Consider the following 25677-nt stretch of genomic DNA (forward strand, 5'->3'; position numbering starts at 1 on the left):
GCGGGGCTTTGGGGCCAGCGCCGTTTCCTCTGCTGCAACAGGAGGAGGATCCCTGTCCCTGCCGCCCGTGCGTCCCCTCAGGGTGCAGCTGAGGGCCCGAGTCTCCCTTGTTGCTCTGAGGTGGGTCCCCACAGAGGAAAAAAACTTTGAAAAGCCCTACACAGGAAATTCACACAAGCACTGGTTTGTTTAATATCTCTTTGGGGCAGGGTGGAAAAAAAGAGGTTTCTCTAAAAATCGCTGTTAAAATACACAGTTGTGGGTTGAAGACACTCATATCGGGATGGGTGAGGGCTGCGTAGGCTTGTGAGGTGGAAGGATTGTTTTACACCTGGCTGAGGGGGATTAAAAAATTCTGCTTTGTAAACTGATTTTTAGTACAAAGGAAAGTGTATGTTAGATAAAATAGATGCTTGCAGTTCAAAGTTCAAGTGCCTTGGCAGCATAGGGACAGGCACAGCCAGACAATATGGACAGCACTCTCTTCCTTTACATCATGTTCTCAACAGTCAGCAGTCAAAAAGCAGATTAAGTCTTGACAATTTTCTCTCATTTGAGGATAATTCTAATGTGATGGCTTTTGATTTTCCAGTCAATAAAGACACTTGTTTTTCAAGACACTAGTAAAATCTAAAGTTCTACTATGTAGAAAAGCATCAACCTTAGAAAAAGCTCAGTATTCCTTCCTTAGCATAGTGTGGCCATGCTTGTATAGATCCATGGAATTTGGGATTAAAAAAATTTTCACAGCTATTGACAAATAACTAAAATAATAATAATAAAAAAAAACAAGACAACCACCACAAAAACCCCAGAAATCCAACCAAAAAACCAAAACAGAAATAGGAAACTGAGATGTGTGAGAGTTGATAATGTTGGGGGGACCTCACAGCCCTTGAACTTCAAAAGATCTTTAACAGAGTTCTCAATTTCCATGTGTGAACTTAATTTTCAGGTCTGTCTCTGCCCTCCCTAGTAGAAAACCTACTGATATTTCTAGCTTTGTTGGACTGTGTCTAGAGTGAGAGGTTTACTAAAGTAAGTAATTGAATAATTTTTTTAAGAGGGTAGTCTATGTGTAAAATGTTTGAAAGTATAGAAATGGCATTACATTACAGAATGCCAGCGGTGTAATAGCTATAAAGAAAGATAAATCAGAACCTGGAAGTTGACCTGGACTTTAAAAAACAGCATAAGCATATGTATATTTGTCTTTAAAGTGTGAGATGGCTTGTAGAATCACATTTTTCTCTATGGATTATCATTACTTTGGACAGGAGAATATTGGCATAGCTTTTGGGGAATGCAGTACTGGATATGACAAAATGTGTAATAAACCTTATGGAAGCTAAACTGGCAGACATCTTGAGAAAATGGATAATTTATCTTTTTTTCCCAGCAGAAACAAGTATGTTCCTTAATAGCCTTGGCATTTTTTTAGCATGTTCTTAAAAGCATCATTGATGGGTGATGCTGTAGAATACCTCAAAACTAAACTAGTTTAGCTGCTTGCATATTTTTACAGGTGCAGACTGTTAAAGAGATACCCATAATAGGTCCATGTAAGCATGAAAACATTTATTTTCAATTTATTGTGGGGGAAGTTATGTCACAAATACAATATACTGTTTTAGTAGGGAAAGATCTCATCATGGCACCATCAGGAAGAAAGCATGGAGGAAAAGCTGGTAAACCAGCACAGGAAGATCAGACCATACCAACTTTTGACTTTGAGGAGGAAAGAAAAGAACTGAGTGGATCAGAGGAAGATATTAGAGAAGGTGCTTATAGGAATTTTTTAGGACATTTGTAAAGTGTGAATTTTATCAGATTTGTGACTATGAATAGAAGGGAAGAACTTCTGAAATAGCCAGGGACTGAGCACAGCATGGTTTGTAATGCCAAAGACCACCAGGCTTCCACTGTGTAATTTTGATTGGTAATTTTCAAAATAATAAAAATAACTATTTGTGATTTTTCTTTTTAAAGGTACAGAATTACAGTACCTATTTTACAGTAAAATTCAGATTGGACTTTATACATTTTTATATTATTTTTAGCTTTCTGATAATTGCTATATTGTGAGTTGTGAGTAATGGTATTGTAGTGGACAGAGAAAGTAAAACTGTCTGGGATCTGGGTAGAGAACTCAAAGCAGTGCCTGCTCTAATCTGGCCTTGCAGAATAATTCACCATTATCTGTCAACTCCAGAGTCAAAGTTATAGGAGCTGCCTGTGTTACTGATGGGAACTGACCATGAGATATGGTCAGGGAAATGGCATTACAGAAAACTAGTTACACTTTTAATAACTCAAGCAACCAACACAAAATGTATTTTTGTAAATATTTCTATACTCCTCCTTTAGGTGACACACCAGTAATGGACAAGCATGGAAAGAAAAGACCTATGGTGACTACTCATGTGGTTCCAGATGATGTGGGGTAAGGTTAGATGTTTGGGGGCTTTTTTCCAGTTGTCTTGGGTTAGTTTGAATTTCTCAGTTAATGTACTAATAATGTTAAAGTTTTGATTTGCTAAATTAATTATACTTATTTTCTGTTGTGAGACAGAACTAGGAGTAAAAGTAAGGCGGGTTTAAAACTTTAAAAGGGTATAAAAAACTATTAACTACACAAAGAAAGAGAAAGAAAAACAAATTTAGAATAAGATTTTCAGACCACTCCGTCCTCTCTTTTCAGTCAGTTCTTAACTTAAATAGTTTTTTTCAGTTAATTTCAGAGAGAGAAGGATTTTTTTTTTTTGTCAGGCTATGGGGACTTTTTTACAAGGAGGGAAAAAACTAGTATTTTTGTGGCTTTATTTTTACAATTCACATCCGCCCGGGAAAAAAATTGCAAATCATGAAGTTTCTCCTATCTTCACAGCTTTTCCATGCTTATGGGCCATGTTAAACTCATGGGTATTTACTTTCAAGAATGAACTGTTCCAAAACAAAAATTTTCTTAATTTCTTTTTCTTTCTGTTCATGCTTTATCTCCAGAAATAGAGATCCCCTTTTCTCCTCGGGGCAAAGGATTTTCAATATAGATGCTTTTGATTAACGATTTATTAAATGGAACACTCCAACCCCCCAAGTCTTTCTTCATGGTTTAGAGGAATATTCAGTGCAATATCAGCTCAACCCTACCACTTTACAAAAGGATTTTCAGCTAATCTTCATAGCACCTTCTTATTTTCCTTCCATCTAAAGAAACTTAGTTCTTGTTTCACTGACTTTGTATTTTTTCTGTTTTTCCCTTTCATTCAAAAGAAGATTGGAGGTCTGTAAGTCTTATCCGAGCACTAAAGAGTTTTATACAGGAGTCACAGGGCTGGGCCAGGCCCAGGCCGCGCTGGGTGAGGGATGGCTGAGATCTCCATCAGCCTTTCTGGGGCTCAGCTCCAGCCCCCACTGCCCATGGCCCCCCCTGCTCCCCACACAGGCCCGGCTGCCTCCCCCAGGCCGTGCGGGGCTGGGCGGGCTCGGCCCCTCCAAAGCTGCTCCGAGGCAGCAGCAGGAGCCGGGGCCCCCAGAGCCGCGGGCCCGCGGGGGAGGGAGCAGGGCTGAGGTTTTATCACTGAGCCTTTCCTCCCCACGGCCATCGGGTCCCCTGGTTTGCAAACGGGGCCCAGCGGCCTCTGAGCCCCCCAAGGGAGGGAGCCCGGGCCGCTGGGACCTGCTCAGCCACCGGAAATAAAAGAGAGCTTTTTCCCGGGTTACCGCCTTCAAAATGTATGTTCACAGAGCGAACTAACTTCTCCAATTGGTTTCTCAGACTGTCAATAACCAAACCAGCCTTTAGTTGGTCCCATCAACTCACAGAGGAAGTTTTCATAGAAAAACCTCTCTGAGTCTGTCTTTCCCCAGGTAAAACCAGCACAGCAATATAAGCAGGTCTAACTTCAGTGACTCACTGTGCTTATTTTTGCTTTGTTTGGGTTTGGTTTGGTTGTTTTTGGGTTTTTTTTAGTATTTGATTCAAAAATCAGGTGACCGATAATACAGTATTTGTAAGTCAAAAAAGAAAATGTACCATTTTAAACCAGTAATTCTTCAGTTTCTTTGTAGTTTTTTGAACATGCAGAAAAAATTGATGTATTTGTGTGATTTCTTAAAATTTATTTTAAAAGATTGTTTTATCCTAAACTGTTGATAACTTCATTAAATTCCATTTTTCTCTCATTTTAGTTGCTTGATGATATTACCAATACTTTAAATGAGCCACATATTGCATGAAAAATAAATTATTTTACAGATAAATCTTACCAAATTTAGTATTCAAGGGCAGTGTAAATGTAATTTAAAAGTGCATTTTAGAATAGTTTTCAAGCAGATTATAACTGTTGGGTTGAAGATACCGTTTTTACTGTATTGTTACACTGCCTTACACAGTGGTGTTAGCATCTTAAAGATGTTGTAAAAACAACCATGAAATTATTTGCCTTGGGATTTTTTACTGTACCTGTCAGGCTAACTGAGATGGACTTGTTTTCATTTGGTCATCCAAATACCCTTTTGGTTTTCTTTGTTAAAGGGAATAATCAATTTTATTTACTGACTGCCCTCACTCAAGACCCATTAAATGTCTAATAGCGCCTCTTTACTGGGGAGTCAGCTAGTAGATTCTAGCTGCTTTTTTTTTTTTTTTTTAAAGCAAATTAGTCTGAAAAAGAAACCTCTCACAGGAGGGGAAAAGGAGTAAAATAATTTTATCTTATGATAGCAGCAGTTCTATCACTGCTTAGAAGTAACAGGCATGTGAATAAAATTTGTTTTAAGCATATTCTACAGGTCTTACTCTAAAATCAGAAAATGGGCAAATAAAAATTTGAAACACTGTTTTGTAGGGGTGAAGTACAGAATATGTTGGAGAGATTTGGAGGTAAGTATATTTACGTTTTAATAAATAAAAGAAGTTGCATAGTTGAAAATAATTACTTACCATAAAAAAACTTTCAGGACTTAAATAAAATGACCAGGTTTTGTAGCATTTTTCAGCATTTCTGAATAAAGCCAGTTTTCAAGGGAAACAAAAAGTTTTATCTAAGGAGAGCAAAGGGAAAGAAGATGATAACTGCATATAAATGAATCATAGCTTGTAAGTGTAGATAATTACAAAGGAAAAGGGAGTGATGCATGAGTGCTTTGGATAATCAATCTCAAATTTAAGATGATGTTTAAGGGGTAGTAAATATACTGTAGAGAAAAGGGACAATAGCAGTTTGCTTTTGGTCTCATTTAACTTTTTGTTACACTGACATAGCGGATACTGGGGATGACAAGACCTGAGTGAGAAATAAGGGGAATGTAAGTGTTAATACAAACAGCAACAGAGAACAAATAGTTCTAATTCTAGACAAGCAATTTTGGAAGTAGAGTTTAGTTGTGATACAGAATGAGAGAGCAGACTGTATTTAGCACTTCCAGAAATCTAGAGAACAGGGAATCAACAGGTAAGAGAATTTCAGCAGTCAGAAGGAATATGAGTTTCTAGAACAGCCAGATAACAAGGGAACGTAATGCCAGTCATCTAGTGATGAGCGATTTGTGTGTCACTTAGCAGGATTTAGTACAGTCATAGTCAGATCCTCAGGTGGCTTTACCTAGTTAAATTACCAGCTGAATTCTAGATAATGACAGATTAGAGAAAAAACACTTCTAACTTTTTAAGAATGTACAATACCCACCACAGATTAAGCATCAAAAAGCCATGGAAGGAAAGGAAACCATCTTAATATCAGCATTACACACTCAATACCTGATTAATACTTTCATTGTATGTAATAAACCTGTACCAGAGTCATTACTTGCATGTCAAATTTTAGGTGAAAGAAGAGCTTAAGTAACTCTGTAATCCACAAATTAGGACTTTTGGCTGTCAAAAAATTACATGTTTTGTGTTACATAGTAGAATGGTATTAGCCATCTGGCAATTTGATTTAGAGGAGGACTTGAATGCTAAAAAGTTACGATTGCTTGTAATTTAAGACTCAAACAAGGAAAATGAATGGATCAGAGAAAGGATTTTGTCTGCACAAAATAGTGGGTTTGGCATAAGCAGAGGCAGATGCCTCAGCAAATTAGAAAGGTTTGATAGATGTTTCCTGAAATCTACAGTGAGAAGGAAAAGAAATTACTGTATTAATCTTTACCTGAGACTTGATAAATCTCTAAATGTAAATTGAAGTGAAGCAAACACAGTAACTTATATTAATACTTAAAAAGTACTGTCTCTCTGAAGTATAAAAATAGTTATTCATTCATTTCAGTATATTTACAGGGATAGTAACCTCATAATAACCATAATTTCTGAAATGCAAGAAATTTGCATCTGACTCTGAAACAGGTGTTGGTTGGGGCATGTGAGGGGCATAAGGAAGCAGCATTCACACCAGTGCCACCAGCAGGCTGAGGAACACTCACCACATCAGATCAGATGACATGAGCTTCTTGTTCTTAGAACACACCTCATTTGCTTCTCCAAAGTGTAACTAACTCATCAGCCTTTTTAGTAGGTGGTACATTGTATCCAGTATGCCTAATTTCTAAGTGTTCTTTGACTTTCAGCTGACATTAACAAGGCTCTCTTAGCTAAGAGGAAACGATTAGAAATGTATACAAAAGCCTCACTCAAAACCAGTAACCAGAAGATTGAACACGTTTGGAAAACGCAGCAGGAGCAAAGGTGACCTTTACTCTTGGTTTTCAAGCCTGTGCAATTAGATTCCCTTCTGGGTCACAGAATGGATAGTTGGTCTGTTTCCTTGCAATAGCAAGTACTGTATCTAATGTTAAATATCTGTTCAGGGCCTCTGCTACCTCCCGTTGTGTCAGCTTTGTTAGTCTGACAGTAATAGTTTAGCACATTCTCTTTTGAACACACAAGTTTAAGATCTGCAGCTCTGAGAGCAATGTACAATAAAGAGCGAGGCTTACTTTTATACATATTTTAAATAATTTTCATCTTGCTTAACATTCCTCTCACCTCTTAAGGCATATTTAATTACTACATCTGATACCAGAGATAGAGCAAAGTGAAAAAGGAGACAGCTAAAAACTTAAAGTCAGCAATACTTGTAACTGTCTTGGTGTTGTTCTACATTTATTTGTATTTGAAACTTCTATGGGTAGAATTTTAAGAAAGGAGCTTACCAGTTGTGCATTATAAACCCTTTGTGTTAAAGCAAGCATCTGTAATTGGATTAGAAAAACATGGTAAATCTCAGAAAGCCTGACACTGTTGGGAAGAAGAGTTGTTACAATTTCTTTTTAACCAGTATTTTATGGGAGTGCTGTCTCTATAGATATACTCCACATCCACTCAGTGTATGTGTGTGTTCAGTTTTTCAAAACATACAGCATTTAAACAGAGTCAGATGTAAACATTTCTATTTATCTATGCCATTTTTTATTCTATTCCATGTGTATTTTGAACCTTAACTTTCCTTGTAGTTTCCTGTAGTATTTGTCATACTTACAGATAGTGTCTGTTTATAGGCAGAAGCTCAATCATGAGTTCTCCCAGCAGTTCCTGACTTTATTTCAGCAGTGGGATGTAGATGTGCAGAAGGCAGAGGAGCAGGAAGAAAAACTAGCAGTGAGTTTCCAGCATGGCGTTTCACTGTATTTTCCACAAGGAGGGAATACTGTTGTTTCAATACTCAAGAAATGTAAAAAGACTTTATGTAGTATAAACATAAATATATGATTGTTTAAGTTTAGGAAGATGGGTGCATTTATAAACTTTATTTCAAGTTTATAAACACTGTTAAGTGATTCCCTAAGCCAGCATATGGCTGGGAAAAGCATAGACCATTTAAGGAGAAGAAAGACATGCTGTTTCTGTACATCCATAGACTTTGGGTTCAGGGAATAAAGGGAAGTAGTTGTCTTTTAGCATACGTTGCTTAAAAATATGCCTGTATATAATAAATGTAGTTGTCTTCTGGCATACATTGCTTAAAAATATGCCTGTATATGATAAATGTAAGAGAATTTGATCACTGAAAGAAGATAGAAGCTATACAATGGAATATAGTCATGTGCTTTTGCTGAGTTTATACTTCCAACACATTTGCAAGTTTTGCTTTTCCCTAGGTAGCACATTCTTCTGGGAAACCCTAAGAAGCTGTGGGGCATAGCAATCCTCATGGGATTTTACAGAGATAATTCAGGTTGCAAGAGACCTCAGGAGGTGACTTGGGGCTTAATCTAGTCTCCTGTCTTTTGCTAGTAAGAGCCAGGGTAACTCTCCAGGCAGATAGCCACATAACAAGGCACAGATTTCCAGGGAAGGCAGAATTTCTAAATCTGAAAAATTACATTGGTCTGCTGTCCAAGCACTCTGGTTAACAACTGATGCAATTATGGTTTTCTTTTGTTTCTGCTTCAGAATATGCTTCGTCAACAACAAAAAGTTTTTCAACAGGCAAGAATAGTTCAAAGTCAGAGACTGAAAACCATTAAGCAACTCTACGAGCAATTCTTAAAGGTAAATCTTTTTCTTGGAAGGCAGCTGATCCTTATCATATCACTTAAGAAAGCTGTATTAGTTCAATGTTTTGTTTGGTATTTCTTTAACAAAGTAACTAACATACTAGATAGCAAGCAAAAAAACCTGTTTTGAGTACAACCACAGAAAATGTTTACTTTTTTAGTTAAAGGCTTTCCTCATAAAAGAAAAGCTTCAGTGTCTTAATGATTTTCATGACCCTTTGCTGGGCTCTATCCTGTATGTCCATGTCTCTCCTGTACTCAGGAGTCTGAAATGGACCCAGCACTCCAGCTGTGGCTTCACCAGCTGCATGGCCCCCAGTATATGGGGCAGACTGAAGTCTGTCAGTTTCTGACAAACCTTAATTTCAGTTCAATTAATTTCCTAGCTGGTTTTGAAATTTCAGTTATTGATAAGCTTGGTGTCTGATTTAGGTTTTTTTCAAGCCTGGTAGTTGATAAAAATAAATCTGAAATGGAGCAACTCTAAGTTTAAAATAGTCAGAATTTACTGAGTATATTACAGAAGCATTAATAAATAATAATTGTTCCAAAATGTCAAAAATGTCTTCATCAAAGAGGAAAAACTGAACAAAAGGTCAAGTGTTATTTTTTCTCCTCAAAGAGAATCAAAAGATAGAAGTAAAGCCTCAAAAAAGCAAAAACAAATACAAATTAAGGAAAATGCAACTAGATACATACACAGAGGCAAGCGTAATTTTATGCAGAAAAGGGAAGATAACCAGGGAGTTTTATCTGGCTTATTTGGGGAGGAATGTGCAAAGAAACATAGTGGGGTTTATACTCCTCACTTCAAGTCCCACAAGGTTATCATAATATTGAACCCCTAGAATTCCTGACAGATGTCTGTTCAATCTCCTCTTGTAGAACTTTTATCTTAATTGAAATGCAGAATAAGTAGCTGAGACCTCACAGAGGCTGACTGGAGGGTACTATTTTCTTCTCAGGGTACATAGTGTTTAAATAGGAATGCAGACTGGAGTATGAAGTCCTGTATGATTCCTCTGCCAAGTTTGTGACAAACTCATTGATTATCTGAGATCACTGTAAAAATTAAATTGTAGTTAGAATAATGATTGTTTTGTTTTGTTGTTTTAAATTAACCCATTGACATTGAGGAGTTCTGAATTAATACTATCCTTAACTTCAGAGCATGGAAGAGCTGGAGAAGAGCAATGAAAGTCTTCTGGCTGGTGCCCAAAATGAACTTCGCAAGGAAATGGCGCTGTTGCAGAAGAAGATTATGATGGACACTGTAAGTATCAGATCTATGACGTTATTTAAATGCAAAAATAGAACATTCAATTAAAAGTCATTTGACATTCATTTAATTCAAATGAATCATATTGATACAGCATTTGTTCAGCATTATATCCTTCTCTTGTGACAGCAACAGCAGGAGATGGCAACTGTTCGCAAGTCTCTTCAGTCCATGTTATTCTGATGGCTCAGTGGAAGAGCAACTTGTACCTAAGTAACATGATACAAGTACAGGCATTAGAAGGATGTTGAGATTTAAATGTTTCAAGGTTCCTATTAAACTCTTTCCTGGATTGTTCTAATCTTGTCTGTTAATGTTATAAGAGCATATCTTAGTAAACTTTTATTACTGGGAGGCAGTATGGATGCCAAACTATTCACTGTCCAGCTGATTTTTTAAAATTTCATATCCACATCCAATAGCATTGGACTGTTACAACTGTTTCACTTTTTCTAATACCAAATTGTAACAAGGGGAAGAATTAATGAAACATGCATTACCAAGATTTTACGTAATAACTTGAGGCCTTTAGGTACATTGTGCAAATAGAAGCATTTCTAACAAGCTGCAGATTTTCACAGTTTCAACGTTTAGTCTGCTGATATATTAGCTGTTATAAAAATTCACAGAGTATGACATAGCTCAGATAGAACTGTTTAATGATGTGTATTCTGGTAAATTAAAGTAAATTTTGTTAACTCTTTTGTTAGTCTAGACATTGTACTATCTTTGTATTAGTAAGAGATTTATAAAAACTGCTGTAATTTTTCCAGAAAATATTTTTGGTTTTTTTATGAGCTTACTATATCAGCTCAAGTAACAATAATTAAACATTATGCATTTTGGGGTCTACTTTTTGTAGAACCAGTGCTAGAAGAAACCTACCTCATTTATTTAGTACAGGCTATAACAAGCCTTTAAGATGGAATATTACTTTTTGCAATTCCAAATGACTAGCAATTTAGAGAGGCCTGAGTTTTAAGGCCAAAGCATTTGTCTTTAATGTATCTTGTTACAATAAATAAGTATAAACTAAACAGTTTGGCTTAGCGTGCATGCAGTTTGTTTTTACAGAAAACTATTATGCCTGAATATCTACTTTTAAAAATTAAGTAGTTGCCAACATATTTAATGCTTTAATACAACATAGATAAAACAAACCATCCACGCACCCACACACACAAAATGTGATGTTTTCACAACATTGTGTTTCAAAACCATATTTTTCTTCTCCATCCCCAGATTAGTGATGGCTAACTTGCAGTAACTTTATGGTAACCAGTAATAATGCTGATTTGTGATTACTCAGTCTTGGCCCTCTAAGGACAATTGCAGGAGGCTATGAAATAGGTGACAGGTTTTGCTTCAGATCTTCAATGGAAGATTATCTGTAAGCATTACCTCCTGGTTCTGGTTTTATTTATTAGTCTTCAGTCATGGTTCTGGTTTTCTGACTGATTTCTCCATTAGATTCCTATTATCCACATACCTCAATCGTATCCTTGATACTGCTTATACCTACTATGCCAGGACACAGTTTTGACCATTGTGGAGAACCCAGTCATTTCAGTCTAAAGACGTTGCCTGTGTCTTTTCATCAGGAGGTTAGTTTGCTTACAGTATTCAGCTAAAGTAAATGGTCATTACCATCTATTTGGCCATGGCCTGGGTTCAGGCTAAATTCATGTGCAGATGCTGTGCCATTTCCCTCCTCTAACAGGAGTAGTAGGATTCATTCTGAATGGATATTAATCACTTCCAGTTGTCCTTCAGCAGTAACTGTTACAGTTATCCCTCAAAAGGATCATTATATTCTTCTTAGGAGGGCAGTGGATGCTACTTTATTCCCTCCAGATCCAGCAGACAATACACCACTTTAAAAGTTCCTTGAATGCCTCAGGAAATATTTTTGAATGAATAAGCAGTTAGGAAGTTGCAGTGGTAGTATTTTTAAAACAAACCATGGCATAATTATTGGATGGTTCAGGAAGGACTTCATTAACTCGGAACTCAGGTACATATCAGCAACTGGAAGGAGTCATGCACACTTACATTCAACAGCTTTTTACATAAACCATATTCAAATAGTACCTCTTGAAAGGAGCTTAAGCTTATAAGGTTTGTGTGCAAGTAGTAATTTTTTCATACAGATAATGAGCTACTTTAATTCAGCTTTTCTATAATGGTTACAGCCCTCTTGTTTGACATATTATGTTACCCAGTAGGTTCTTGAAGGAAGAGAGAGGCTGATATTGGCCCTGAGTTCCTGTTTTGGAGAGTTTTGCATTATGGTTCCATTTTGTGCTCTTTTGTTTGGATAAAGTACAGTGGTAGCTATGAGATAATAGGATTAATTGTAAGGGAAACGAACACAGTGATAGCAAAAGTACCACAGAGGGAAATAAAGAATGGTGGGCTGCAGTGCTGGAGCCACAGGCATTGAAGTTTATCAATTAACTTTGTCCTTCACTTGCATAGGTTTACAGATACAAGTTAGGGTGCCTAAAGTTAGAGTCCTCTTCTTACACAGCTACCTTTAGTCTAGATAAGGATGAAGCACAATGAGACTAACCTCACTATGACCACAAAACTAGAAACTGGCCTCGGAAGAAAGCACAAGCTGAAGTTTTATGTGGTAGCAGTAGGTTATATACTTAGATACTGGAGAACACATGAATTCTAAAGGCACTCATAACAGTACTTTGAAGTAGAAGAAATTTTTTCAGAGCTGTACCTCCTTTATCTACTGATCCAACAGCTTGTTCCTTAGAAGTACCAGAAGAGAGATTGAGTGATTTTTACCCTCGTGGCTGCCTCATTTTACCAGTCTTAATGCAGGATTGAATTCATTGGTACATCTGACAACCATTTCAGAGCAGTTCCAACAAAATTTTAGAAACTAATGCTACAAGATTATACAATTGGATTAGGGAAACAGGAACTTCCTCTTCAAATTCTTGGTTGGTAGCACCTTGGTTTGCATCTGCATTCACCAGAAGAGAAGTGCAGAATTAAAGTTACCTTACAGGAAATGGCAATATTTTCAAATGTAGTATTTGTGGTCTGAAACACAGGGAAATACATACTGGTTCAAAAGTACAACAGCATCTGCAGAATTTGTATCTACTAATTCTAACATCTGGTAATGTCTGAAACAGAGTGAATTTTCTCATAAAACTGTTTTCTTCAAAAGCTTAATCTGTCTTCCCAAAAACAGAGAGGCTGCTTCATTCCCCTAACTGTTTCTTCTCTTGTCCTTGACCTATTTAATCAGTCATTATGGTTTTGAACCTGCTCAGGAGCTTGATGAGATGAAATTCTGAAGATATGTATATGAAGATGAGCGGCAATCTGTAGGCACACACCACTGGCATATCTCAGCATATCAAACAACGATATGAACTTAAAAAGAACAAAACAGAACAGGTTAAAAAAATGCCATTTTTAAAAATTGTCCCTACTATGAATATGCTATACTTTAATCAGAATTTATCCAAGTGACAAGTGTAACATACATACATCATTGTAACATGTAGCTACAGAGTAGTCTAGTTTAGAATTACAAATAAAATCATCACAAACGCCCACATCCTAACAACACTAAACACTTAAAAGATCTTATTAAAAAAAAAGTTTGTCCACAGTTCACAAAACGAGTTTAAAAAACCCACATGGACTAAAGCATAATTTCAGGAGAGATTGATAAATTTACTCTCACATCTCTGTTCCAAGAAAAGCAATACAGTCAGCTCCCAAAAACATATTTACATGGTACCCTGGCACTCTCTCTGCAGTGACAGCAGAAATGCGAGCAAGTCAGAAATGGCAGAGCAGAATGGCAGGGACAATTCTCAATCCATTCCTTAAAGGATAGTCCAAACAAAAAGTATAAAACACTTACCAATGCTATCCATAGAACAATATATTCATCAATGAAACTATTGAAGTACTGGTCCAAAAACAGAAGTCCTGGCCCAATAAATGCAGAGTCCTGAAGACAAATTTCACTTTTTGTCATGTGAGCCACCTATGTTTAAAAAAAAATTAAAAAATTAAAAAGTGCATCCCTGCAAGACTGGTGTAACTACAAGCAAACAGGCATCACATCCTTGCCCAGCACTATCCTCTTGGACATCTATACCCATGCATTTCAGTTCCCCACTCTCTAGTTTTCCAGCACTGTAGTCAAACAGTAAAACTATGCAAGTGTATTACTGAAAACAAGTACTATCCACTTGAAATATTGTTTTTATCCACTGGAAATATTATTTTCAAGTCTAACTTGAAAATTTTGGCTTCCCCTAGCCAAAAGTTAACTGAGGAGCAGATCTTTTCTTAGGTGCCAACACTTATTCTCACTGTTTAGTAAAAGTCTGTAGAATACCTATTTTCTAGTGTTTGAAAAATGTCATCCTTGGAGAAAAAAAGCATCTGGCTGGATTACTGATGTTAGCAGATATGTAGCAAGGCAGCTTTTTTTAATCCATCTAAGAGTGTTTTATGTACAAAAAAGACAGAATTGAGACAAAAGTTTCTCTCTTCATTTTAATGATCACAGTAAATTCTTATTTCAGATAATTAAATGAGAAGTCACAGCACTGTTAGTAAGGCTTACGAGACCACAGCTAGGATGTTAACGACAGACAGTAATTGCACTTCTAGGAATAAGTTAAACAAAACTGAAAGTCCTAATCAGTCCATTCAACAGCAAATATGTATTTGCATCAGTGTCACATAGTATCTCTCTGTGGAACCTGAGTCTAGTTCAGTGTCTTGATCACAATGCATCTGGTAATACAGTAGCAAAGCAAAATGGGAAAACAGTGGTCCCTGATCCAGTAAGTGTTAAGCCAAGAACCAGTTTAGTTTTAGGAGGTTTAGGACTGACTTACCACCAACTTCTGTGAGATTTTGGCATTCACAAGCCCAAATGTCAAGACATACAGGCAAGAATGTTTTTCAAACAGCTGAGTTGTAGACTTTTTATAAATTGTAATGGCCAGTGTGATAAGCAGTCCAATGTGCAGGCCTGGCGAAAGAACACTTGTTCCCTAAGATATAATGGGATGGAAAATTTGTCTTAAACTTCGGTCACACAGTAAAGTCCAATTTTTATACAAATTGCAAATCCTAGTAAACAAAACCAGAGTTGTCAAAACTTGTCAAAATCCATTAGTATTACGCCCCTGCTCTTAGTACCCTTTGCAGTGACCACTGATCAGTTTTTTTAAGAAAATTCACTGCTGGTTCCCATGACACAAGAAATCGAGTAACAGGCAGAGAGAAGGTAGATAATGAACTTTGCTTTAGCCATCTAACACTCACATGCCTGTCTGCTTAAATGCTTAAACAAATAGAACCCTTATGGATCATCTGAAACACAGTAAATTATGGGCATAAATGATTCAAACCTCATTTGGATTTTTAGAGCAACTTACTGCTATTGTGGATCCATTCTTTCCAACTCCTCCACCAAAGATGACACGGAAGTAATTGAAAAAAGAAAGTGCTGTTCCACACAGGATGCCAATAACTGCAAAGAACTTCAGTTCTAAGCCCAGCAAAGGGACCTTAACAGAACACAAAAGAAACGAAACCAAACAAAAAAAAGAAAAAACAAACCACAACAAAACAAAACAAAGATATTAAAAGTTAAGCACACAACACCTTTTTTAAGAAGTGATTAAAGCAGCCACTCTTACCTACTAGACTAATGTTTTATTTGAACCCTCACTTTCCTGCAAACAAGCTCAGGACAACAGTGTTTAAAATTTGTTTCCTTAACTAAGTCCTAACTGACTACTTAAGTTCTCTTCTTGAAATTCAGCTAGATCTTATTCTGCTCCTCCTTAATATATTCAAGTATTTTCATCACATAAGCAAAACGTGACACAGACTACTGCCATCAGTCACCATGGCAGGGGAGCAGGAAGAGGGATAGTTCCTTCTATTCCACTGGATAAAACAACACTGATCCACAGGAAACACAAACACCATCTGCCTGCTCTGTGTTTTGGCATGTTATTTGTATGCTGTATCTTTGTATATCATGAGACTATCATGAATAGTCTCCAGATATAAATTTTAATTAAAGTCACCTTTTGTTTTCCTTTCAGGGAAACTTCCAAAAGCAGCAGAGGATTAAAAAAAGAAGTCATAAATAGAAACCATTTACCGTATTTTTTTGAATATATAATTTTTTTGAGATACAGCATAACTCCAACAGATTCCAATAGTGAGGAAAAAAATTAATAATAATTTAAGTTTAGTGCAGCTACTTTGTTTTCCAACATGAAAACAAGCTTTTTGAAAATAGAAAAAAAGAAAAGGCTGGGAAAGGGGAACAAAGTTTAGCTAAACATTCCTTAATTGCTGAATAAACTTTTGAACTAGTTTTCACTTCTTGTTGGTTTGTATTTAGGTTAATTTCTATTGGTTATCAGTAGTATGGAAAGGTAAGTCTCAGCTCTTTGCACTATAACCAATCAGAACTAAAAATTTCTGAGTAAAGGTCCTAGAAAGGTTGAAGATCTTTTGATACTCTCCACTAAAGTGTATCTTTAAAGATCAGAATAAAAGCCAGAGATATGGAAAAGTTTTGGGACAGAAAAAAATGCTTTAAATATAAATACTTACATTTACATGGCTGTGACAATTCTTAAAAAATCAGTACATCTGTATTGACACAAGTATGGATAACTTAAGCAAAACCCCCTTGCTTTATCCCATGGTTTCATTAAATTGAAGCATTTAATCCTTAAAATTTAAGATAAATCGTTTAACTGAAATGTATGCCTTAAAATAAAATATGCAAAATATATAAAACCAGAACAAAAACTATTTGCTAAAGCCTAAGTACATGTGGAGCAATAGTTCCAGATCTGAAGTTTATATGTGGCAGATGGGGTCTTTTTCCCCTCTACGTAGCTATAAATCAGTGCCCAGGGAGTCACACCAATAGATCTAAGTTAACGATGACATTAAAATAACCTACGCTTATACAATAAGCTACAACATTACACAACTAGTAGGTGTTGACGGTACTTGCACAGAGCAGGTTCAAATACCACAGGAACAGTGGACACAGTATTCCTCAACAGGAACTCTGAGCAGTTAACACACTCACCTTATAGTCCCATATTCCTGCTCCTCCATAGCCAGATATCAAGAGCAGCACTGTTATGGCAATCTGAACTTCAGTTACATCAATTCTGTGAAGGGGGAAAAAAATGAGATTTAGTTCAAGGACTTTTTGCTCTAAGTGTAAAGTGTGTGTGGAGGGAGGGGGGAGTAAAACCCCCAGTAACTGTAGTTCAAATTATATAAACATATATAGAATATTATTTTCCTTGACTGAGAAAGCTACTCTATATAGAAGCACACATCTCTGGCTAAGATTTAAAATTAAAGCTATACTCCTTTTCCAGAGCAAGCTACATATAATTTTAAAAGGGGGACTTTTTAATGAATACATTGTTAGCTATTAGAGAATTCTGTACGAATTTACAGACTTGTTGATGTTTAACTTTCAAATCAAGGTTTAAGGTAAGCTCATAGTAAACACAAACATTTCCATTAAAAGCACAGCATAGAAAAGCAGAGACTATAACAAGCAGGCTGGGAAAGTAAGGATTTCTTTAAGCCTCATATCATGAAAACTTGACAGATAACAGTCTGCAAAACAAGGAAGGACTGAGTCAGTGGATAGGTATGCATTTGCCATATTTCTAAAGACATCTAATTGCCATCTTGCTTTCTTCCATAAAAGATGTTTTAGGAAAGGTGGCCTTGTATGCCTTGTGAACTCCAGACTCCATATTTCACCTTCTTTTGTTCTCAGACAAGATAGACAACTCTTTATTGTTGTATTTAATTGATGAAACTTCACAGGAAGCCAAGGCTCAAGGAAAAAAAAAAAAAAATCAGTACTCTTTAAGCTTTAACATAAATAATTAAAATAATGACCAAAAGAAAGTGCATACCAAAAGTACCTTTTATGCTACCAAAAGTTTTGAGACAAGTACCTTATCTTCATATTAAAGTTACCAGCAAACAGTGATAATGAATGTTTAAGAATTTTTTTTGCAATTGGAATAAAATTGCTGTTTTAAGGTATCATGACCAATGTATATTGCTACTTACTTAGCATATGACCTGTCTGCACAGGAAACAGTGAATTTTTAAAAGGAGATAGCAATCATCTCTTGGGTAATGGAAAACATTTATCAGAGCTTGATAATCTCAGTTAAAACTCTCTTCTTTCATCAGAAAGATGGTGATAAAATATGCTACATGTCATCACACTCTTGTGACTCTTAGAGGATCCAGAGTTTCAACTGCAGCTAGATGATAAACTGAGCTGCCCATCACCTCTTAAAGCCAAAAGAATGGGGAATCCTCTTCTTCCTAAGGTGTTGTATTCCCTTGTTTTTATTTACTGTAGTGCTCATTGGACTGTAAGGTGAACCAGTTCAGCTTGCCAGTCCAGTGTAGGCTTTTCACCTTCTGCCCATTTCATGAAGTGGCCTGAGGTCCAATGACAGAGTGTCACAGGACAATGGGGCTGGGAGTGGGCTCTTCCTTCTCTGCCAGGGATGAAGTGTTACATCCACCCATCCACTGCTGAACTTGCCGGTTACCTTATGCAAAAGCACTCATGTGCAAGTGTTCAGAGGTTGCACTCTGTAATATTAACACCAGGATTTCTAATCTGCATTGTCTTTGTTGTTGCTGGTGGTGGGAGGAGGCTCAAACTTGAGGTTGTGCCAAAGTTTAATTATTTTACAATGGTTCAGATTATTGGTAGCAACAGAGTCCAAGTCAGAGTCCAAAGACTACTCAGACACTGTACAGTATTCCACAACCTCACAGTGTCATATTATTCAGCTCTCTGATCCTTCCTGGCCATCAGCACTAGAAATCTCTCTTTTCTGATTTATTTCTAAAAGCGAGTGCTGCTAATTGAGAAATAGCATCAGTGAAAACTTCCATCCATCTTATTATTTACCATCATATTTAGAGCACTATACTAATGCCTTCTTCACACCTCTATATTTTAGAGAAACAAAATTGGGAGCCTTGAAAAAAAACTGTGGCCTGTTTTCACTGGACAGAATTAAGTTTTCTTGTGGAAAAGCTGTGTCTATTTAACTTTAAACAGTAACCATGCAACACCAGGCCATTCTGAGCTGTTGGTACTATGCACTACCATTATGTTAAAGTAGAAGTCACCAAGTTTTTAACAAAATCTTTATGTGGTAAAGGAGTCTCAGTGCCTTCCAGATGTGGGGAAATAATGCTTTTTGCAAGAATAAAAGGTACAGAAAAGCAGTCATGTCTGCAAAAGGCCAGAGCTCATGGCCTAGTCCACCTCCCTTCAGAGCAGCCTACAGTCATCGACAGAAAGTATCCTATTTCAGCCATCACTGTAAAACACCTATTTTTTGTTTACAGCACAAGATGTCCTTTAAAAATAATAGGATGTGCAGGCAGGCAGAAGAATTACAGTTTGTGTGGTAAAATGCAATACCAGCAAATCAAAAAGAGCTCTTATCAATATCACAGAGACAGCTGCATTTGATGCAGTGTGCTGGTCACCAGCCTGTGTGCTTGCTGATTTGCTAAATCACTTCTTGCAGGGCAGAGCTAAGTAGGACTATAAACAGGTGATTTAGCCAGTGACTGGGATTAGCAGGAGAGCCTTCATGTGTCACATATTTTCAGTTCTGCTGCCACAGAAGTATCAAACCTTTTCCTCTTTTCACAAGTAATTATACTAAAATGAAGCTTGTTGCTTAAAACCAGCAACAGGCCATGGCCAGGCACTACCACAGCTATAGGAGGGTGCAGCAATCTCTCCACTATTAGCAGTTAAATTGAAATCACTGTCTTCTACATGAATGTCATGACTTGTCCTCCTATGCTGCAGTGAAACAAATAAAATTTCTATCAAGTCATGAACAGCATCACAGCAGTCTCTAGAACTGACCTAACACAAAACCTAAAGGACACCAAAGGCAGTACGAGCCAGATTAAAAGAAAGGCCCTCACATAAACATGAGGTAATTATTCAAGCATTGTCATAGATCTGTGGAACTCCTTGAGGATGCAACGGGTGCATCGAGTTCATTAGGGAAACCCATTAGCAGGGGAATTTCTCTAAAACGCATGTGGTTTAGAGTCCCCTGGGGCTGAAAGCACTTTATGGCTGGGAGATTTCAAAGGGAGGTACCCAGCTGCTTGCTCTGTCAGTACTCCTACACAGGACACTTGTCTGCAATGTAAACAAGACCTCTCTGGCCTGAGCCTGCACGGTGTTTGTATGGGTTCTGCCTACAAATCTGCAGACAAAGAGCAAAATGCATGCAAACAAAGCATATAGAGTTAAAATCAGCTGCTAAAACAATACGTCCTCAGTATTATGCAGAGTTTCAAGTTCTTGTCAGGTAAAACACAAGTCTGCTAGACTGGAAGGGAGATGAGAAAGAAGGTGAGAGAAAGGCAAGGCAGGGAGTAAATGAAGAAGAAACTGAAATCAAGGAATCTCAGACATTAAGCCACACATACTTCTAAAGATTTCTACTTACTTTCCAAACCTTAGTATGCCTGATACATATGTCTGCCAGTGAGCAGAATAGAACATGAACAGTCCCACAAAACAACAGAAAAACAACCAGTCAGGATTTGTTCCCAGTCGGATTGCTATGCAGGATCCAAGGACAACAAATACTGAAAAGCAGAAGTGAACATGTTAGTCATGTTATTTGAAGAGAATTAAAAAAAAAAAAATAAACAAAAACACAGGACATTTTACATCACTCTAACAAAGTAATGCTATGACTGATACTTCATGGAGTAGCTGACCCTCAGGGGCAGTTCTGGCAGAAAAAAATCAAAACACAGCACTCCTTTTCTGCCAAGGCAGGGCCCTGCCCTCTAGTCTAGAGTGGTTGCTCTCCCTCCTCCTCCTGGCCTTGTCATCTCGTGTTTTTTGCAACACCGACAACTTCAGCTGAAGAGCCAAGTTCAGGGGGACTGGGAGCTGCACTTCTCTGGAAAGTGAGACAAAAAGAACCTTCCAATTCCCAGAGCAACTGTTTCAGCCATTGAGCTTTACAGAACTACAGGCATTAGAAGCAACAGCAGCTCAGCTATGGAAAGTGAAACTGAGCAAGGCTTACTTTTTAAGGACTCCCAACTTTTCAAAAACTACTTCTTGTAAGGAATATAAATTACCCTTCTCCTAAGTGCCAGGCTGGATGCCCTATTACCAAATTGATATTTCGGCACCTTACTCCTAAAGTGGAGTATGTGAAGATGCACAGTTAAGTAAGAGCAGAATCCATCTTACCCAACAACTGCCAAAGAACTTCTAAAATACCCCACTGTTACTGGTCAGGGGAAGTTATCTTAAAAGACCCTGTTCCAAGCAGGGGTTTGGACTAGATGAGCTCCAGAGGTTGTTTTCAACTTAAACAAGTCTGTGATTAATCATCTGCTCCTGAAAACAGGTAACTTCTATAAACTAGGATGGGTAACAGTAAGTTAAGGCTACCTGTGGAAATAGAGTCGCAACCATGATCAAAGAGTTCTCCGAGAGGAGAACTACTGTTTGTTCTTCTGGCTTGCTTCCCATCAATGGCATCCAGAGACTGGTAGATAAAAAGTCCTAGTGCACCCAGGATGTATGCCCAAAAAGGTGCCTGAAAGAGATTCACATAAAAGATCACCAGGTAGTTCCCAATTTCTTAGGGATAATCTGTTTCATAAAAGGTAAAATAATGGTTACCACAAAACGACTATATTGTGCTATTTGTTACTTAATTAATGGACAAACCAAACACCTTGCACTAATTGCTACATGGATTGTAGTAACTACTGTAATAAACTACTCCAGATACACCAATGGAACACAGGTCCTTCTATTTATTTCAACAAAAACAAACCCAAAACTTTAGCCTCTCTTCTGCATCAACTGACTTTTCTACCTTAAACCCACAGTATTTCTGTAATTATTTGCATTCTTTGTGCTGAAAAATGTTAGAAAAATAAAAATCTTCAAAAAATTAAGTAGTAGCAATGCACTTACTAAAGCTTTCTGCAGTTTGTGTGACAGACACTTAGATGATTTGCTCATATTTACAACATATAGATACAAAAACCCACTAAGTTTTTTACTAAATAAAGACTTCAGCCTTTGGAGAAAGATATTCTTTCCAACACACAAAAATTGACTACCTAGGCACTTTGAGCAGAGATTTAAAAAATTAAGTAATTCACTAAATATGAAGGAGAAACTATCTACTTAATATACACCATCAGTTTCAAACCAAGCTGTTACATTAACACCACTCTTAGCTTCAAAGGAACTGTTCTGCAGTCATTCCTTTCAAAAGCACTGTTTTCATATGCACAGTCAGTCTGGCAAAATCTAGGAATTAGGTTTTGTTAAAAATTATTTAAAACACCTTTGGAACAAAGCACAGGCAACATTTTTGCCTCATATAGTCTCCAGAGGTAGTACCCTTAGCATTCAGGATTACTGTTAATGAAAACAAAGTCAGGTAAAAATGGTGGAAATGCAACTTGCAGATTAAACAAGCAAACACCCACAGGCAGTCACAGAGCTGAATCCTTTCCCACTCTCTGCTAAGGGACAGCAGCTATGTGCTGCTACACTTCTGCAACTCCTCTCCTGCAGCACAAATTGACTAACGTGTCCATGTATTTCCTAAGACCAGTGAGGGCTATTAAGCAGATTAGACAACAGATCAGATCTCAGTGTGCTGAGATTTGTCCACACTCAACTAAACTCTGTCACTGCTGGGGAAGAAGGGAAATGGCAGGTATCCATCAGTTCAAAAGCAGCAGCAAGAATACAGATGAGGTGCAGCTGCTCCTCCAGACATTCTGAAGTCTCATCATCATACTCCTTGTCTTGAGCTAGAAAAAAAGTTACGCCTGTAGTTAGACTGCTCGCAAAACACATTAAGCTGCAACATGCTTAAGCAAAGTCCAATTCTGAATAGCATTTTTGCTCTTATTTAAGAATTCCTCATGCATTTCAGGCTGGCTGATACACTGTTAACAAAGTAAAATGGTAGGCTGCTTCACCCAGCTTTGAAGAAAAAGACAGTGAAAGAATGAGGAACTCGCTTTAGCTGCAAGCTCTGGAATTGTATGCAAATGAAAATCAAGAAAACTGAAAACATTCTTCAAAACTGGCAGGCTGACTCCTCCCTTAATCCAAGGAAGCCAAGAAAAATTTTTAGCACAGATCCTGTAGGAAGCATTAAGCAGATGAATGAGGATGAGGAGATACTCTTATTCCAATGGACATTTATTATACTGGTATTTGATAACTTCTGCAAAGATCACACTATAGAAATCCATGTCAAGTGATGACAGCAATGAGTTTGATGCTTACTGATGGAATTAGTCAAGTTTCTTAGGTTTCTCCTCCCTTTTAGTCTAGTTACAAAAAGGAATCTTGTCTTGGAGGATGGGGTTAAATCAGGAAGGGAATTTTTAGCCACCTTTTGAAAAAAATTAACTCCTCTATTGAAGGGGAAAGGATAGATCCTGTGGAAAACAGGAGGTGCCTGTGGTTACCCCAGGATCACCAAAAGCCCCAAGGAGGCACGAAGAACTCAAGGATTCTCATGGCACAAGCTGACTTGGTCTCACATTGTGCAGGGGGACTGCAGCTACCTCCACTTGTTTTCCACCCTTCAAAAACAGAGAGCTGTCAGTCATTGCTCGGGTACTTCAAACATAAAAGCACTTTTTATGGACTTTGTTGAAGTTTAGATAATTTTAGTTGTGATGTAATCCACATATTAAAGTATGTATCCACAGTACGTATGCTGGCTTTCAGAAAAACTTTGTTACATGGAGAATAACACAGAATCTCAAACACAGCAGCTCCAGACCTGTGAACAGAAAGGTCATGAGAAATCACTGTTTTCACTGCTGTCTTTTAAAGGAGTATTTGAAAACATTGCCGATTTTATCACCAGTATCTCTGTGAAGTGCCACAAAGGTCATCTGCAGTGTTTTGTGAGGTGTCCTTACAGTGACATACTTCCATTAATTATGAAAAGATACCTTGAGATCTACATTTAGCTTCTCGTAAAGCAAGTGTAACATTATATATGCAAAAATAAACAAATACATCAGCTTTAACTCAGACTTCTCCTATTAGGTCTTTCTGACATAGCAATAGCTTTTTTCCAGTTGCAAGTTATGGTACAGGTAGGATCATTCAGGGTGATCCAAGTCTGTTTGCATTAGTTCCTTCTGGGACAAATCAATGCAATAGTCCCTCCAGATTCCAGAACGACAGCACTCTGTCTGCCCCTTGCTGATCTGAACCAAGGGTGAGCATTTTCATCTGCTTCCCAATAATGATCATCTGTATCCATTAGCACCTGTAGCAGACATATCAGTATCCCCCACAGTTTAAAAAAAAAGGGAAAATATCCTAGTAAGATTAGCATATATCAGAGATCTTAGAAGCACTATCTGGAGCATTTCATCTCTAGGCAGTCAGTTCAAATCTAACCCAAAGTGGCAAGAACCAAAATTCACTTGTGATCAACTATTAGCAGATTAAATGAATGCTCTAATGTTTGAATTGGTAAAACAGTTTTCCAAAACACCAAAGGTTCTTAATAACCATGGATTTTCTTTACTATCCACTCTCCCAATACAGCTCCTGCTGCTATCTCCTTTGCCTTCTCATGTGCTTGGCTGCCCATTTAGGGATGTCCCCTGATGGCTTCCCACACTGGACCCAAGTAGTTTTCAAATTAGAGAAGTGGGAGCATCTGAGAATGCTGACATGGCTGAACAGAAAGGTCAGGAGGCTCCCCATAATCATCAGCTTTTCACTAATGAGGTGTTAATTATCTCTGCCCAGAGTTATATCCTGTCCAAGCCAATGTATTAGTTGGCCAGACCTAGGTGTTATTCTCATGGAACTAGAAGAGAACAGAAACCTGATGGGGAGGAGGTAGGGAGGGAGACAAGGATGCTTCTCTGCTTCAATTCAAAGGGATGTCTGAAGATACCACAACCCCAGAATCCTGTCACACAGATTCAATACAGTAGAATTGGTCATTTACTGACCCAGAACATGTCAAAACAAAGCCATATAGTGTAGTGTTTGACAGGTACGTGTGACAACCTTCGCCTTTAGGAAAAAATGGGAGTTAAACAGCAGGCATTCTTCTGCTCCCATGATTCCACCCCACAAAAGAGCATGGACAGCTGCAAAAGACTACATGTGTCAGAGGAACCTCTTAGAACTTGTTTCAAGCACAGTTCTCAAGTCTAGAGAGTTCAACAGGCTAAGCTTTTGCAGTATTTAAAGATTCAGTTCCTTAATTACTCATCACGTTTAGCCATAATCTCACTTCCTCGATCCACACCTAATAGTGTTGCCTTGGTTTACATGGCCCCTTCTCTGGATCAGATCCAGAATAGACAGAGACATTTTGACCAACTTTCCCCCTTCTCTACCCCCAAGCATGGGTCATTTCTCATGCTTCTGTTTAGCACAAAGCACTGTACAATTGTACTAATAGCAAGATGAGGGAAGAGGCTGTTCAAACCTGAACTACAGCAGGGAAGACAGCATGGATGAAAAAAAATAAATAATCGTACCATAGTCCAAGTGCATTTCATGCATACCAAGGACTATGCATTCCTTTAGCATCCTTGTCTCTCCAACAAGCCCTGTCTAAAAGAGCTCCCATCCTTCTGTATCAGGATTCCTGTACCTTCTTACTTCATCCCAAATAAACTCTTTTTCTCCCACTCACAACTGATATGTTCCCCACTTGTGGGTTTTAGCTGAATTTCCCACTCCACTCTGTGCTTCCCATTTCTTTACCAAG

General features: G+C 37.7%; 2 protein-coding genes across 3 annotated transcripts in view; one reads left to right on the forward strand and one right to left on the reverse strand.

Annotated features, from left to right (window-relative positions):
- On the forward strand, window positions 1-10815 carry SYCP3 (synaptonemal complex protein 3). The gene is made up of 8 exons (XM_014876990.2): window positions 1-1781; window positions 2368-2443; window positions 4851-4885; window positions 6571-6688; window positions 7501-7600; window positions 8396-8494; window positions 9668-9772; window positions 9908-10815. Exons 1-8 carry the CDS (start codon window positions 1607-1609, stop codon window positions 9959-9961), a joined length of 762 nt encoding a protein of 253 aa, XP_014732476.2. The 5' UTR covers window positions 1-1606; the 3' UTR covers window positions 9962-10815.
- CHPT1 (choline phosphotransferase 1) overlaps window positions 9823-25677 on the reverse strand; it is a 20408-nt gene continuing 4553 nt past the window's right edge. Inside the window, exons 2-9 of one of the 2 annotated variants that reach the window (XM_014876989.2) lie at window positions 21333-21480; window positions 20365-20506; window positions 16905-16989; window positions 15217-15348; window positions 14671-14829; window positions 13680-13805; window positions 13070-13180; window positions 9823-9987 (exon numbers count right to left, since the gene is read on the reverse strand). In XM_014876989.2, the coding sequence (XP_014732475.1) occupies window positions 9943-9987; window positions 13070-13180; window positions 13680-13805; window positions 14671-14829; window positions 15217-15348; window positions 16905-16989; window positions 20365-20506; window positions 21333-21480 (948 nt within the window). In that variant the 3' untranslated portion in view covers window positions 9823-9942. The remainder of the gene's footprint in view (window positions 9988-13069; window positions 13181-13679; window positions 13806-14670; window positions 14830-15216; window positions 15349-16904; window positions 16990-20364; window positions 20507-21332; window positions 21481-25677) is intronic. The other variant, XM_088165415.1, reaches the window with a different exon arrangement.

This window comes from Sturnus vulgaris, chromosome 5, assembly GCF_052056855.1.
Source record: "Sturnus vulgaris isolate bStuVul1 chromosome 5, bStuVul1.hap1, whole genome shotgun sequence".
In the NCBI taxonomy this organism is placed as follows: domain Eukaryota; kingdom Metazoa; phylum Chordata; class Aves; order Passeriformes; family Sturnidae; genus Sturnus; species Sturnus vulgaris.

What these genes read in the sequence shown, in the direction of transcription:
- SYCP3 (XM_014876990.2), top strand. Translation starts at nt 1,607, where the DNA reads ATGTCACAAATACAATATACTGTTTTAGTAGGGAAAGATCTCATCATG. An exon ending in AAAACGCAGCAGGAGCAAAG is followed by an intron (nt 6,689 to 7,500) that starts GTGACCTTTACT and finishes GTCTGTTTATAG; the next exon opens with GCAGAAGCTCAATCATGAGT. An exon ending in TCTACGAGCAATTCTTAAAG is followed by an intron (nt 8,495 to 9,667) that starts GTAAATCTTTTT and finishes CCTTAACTTCAG; the next exon opens with AGCATGGAAGAGCTGGAGAA.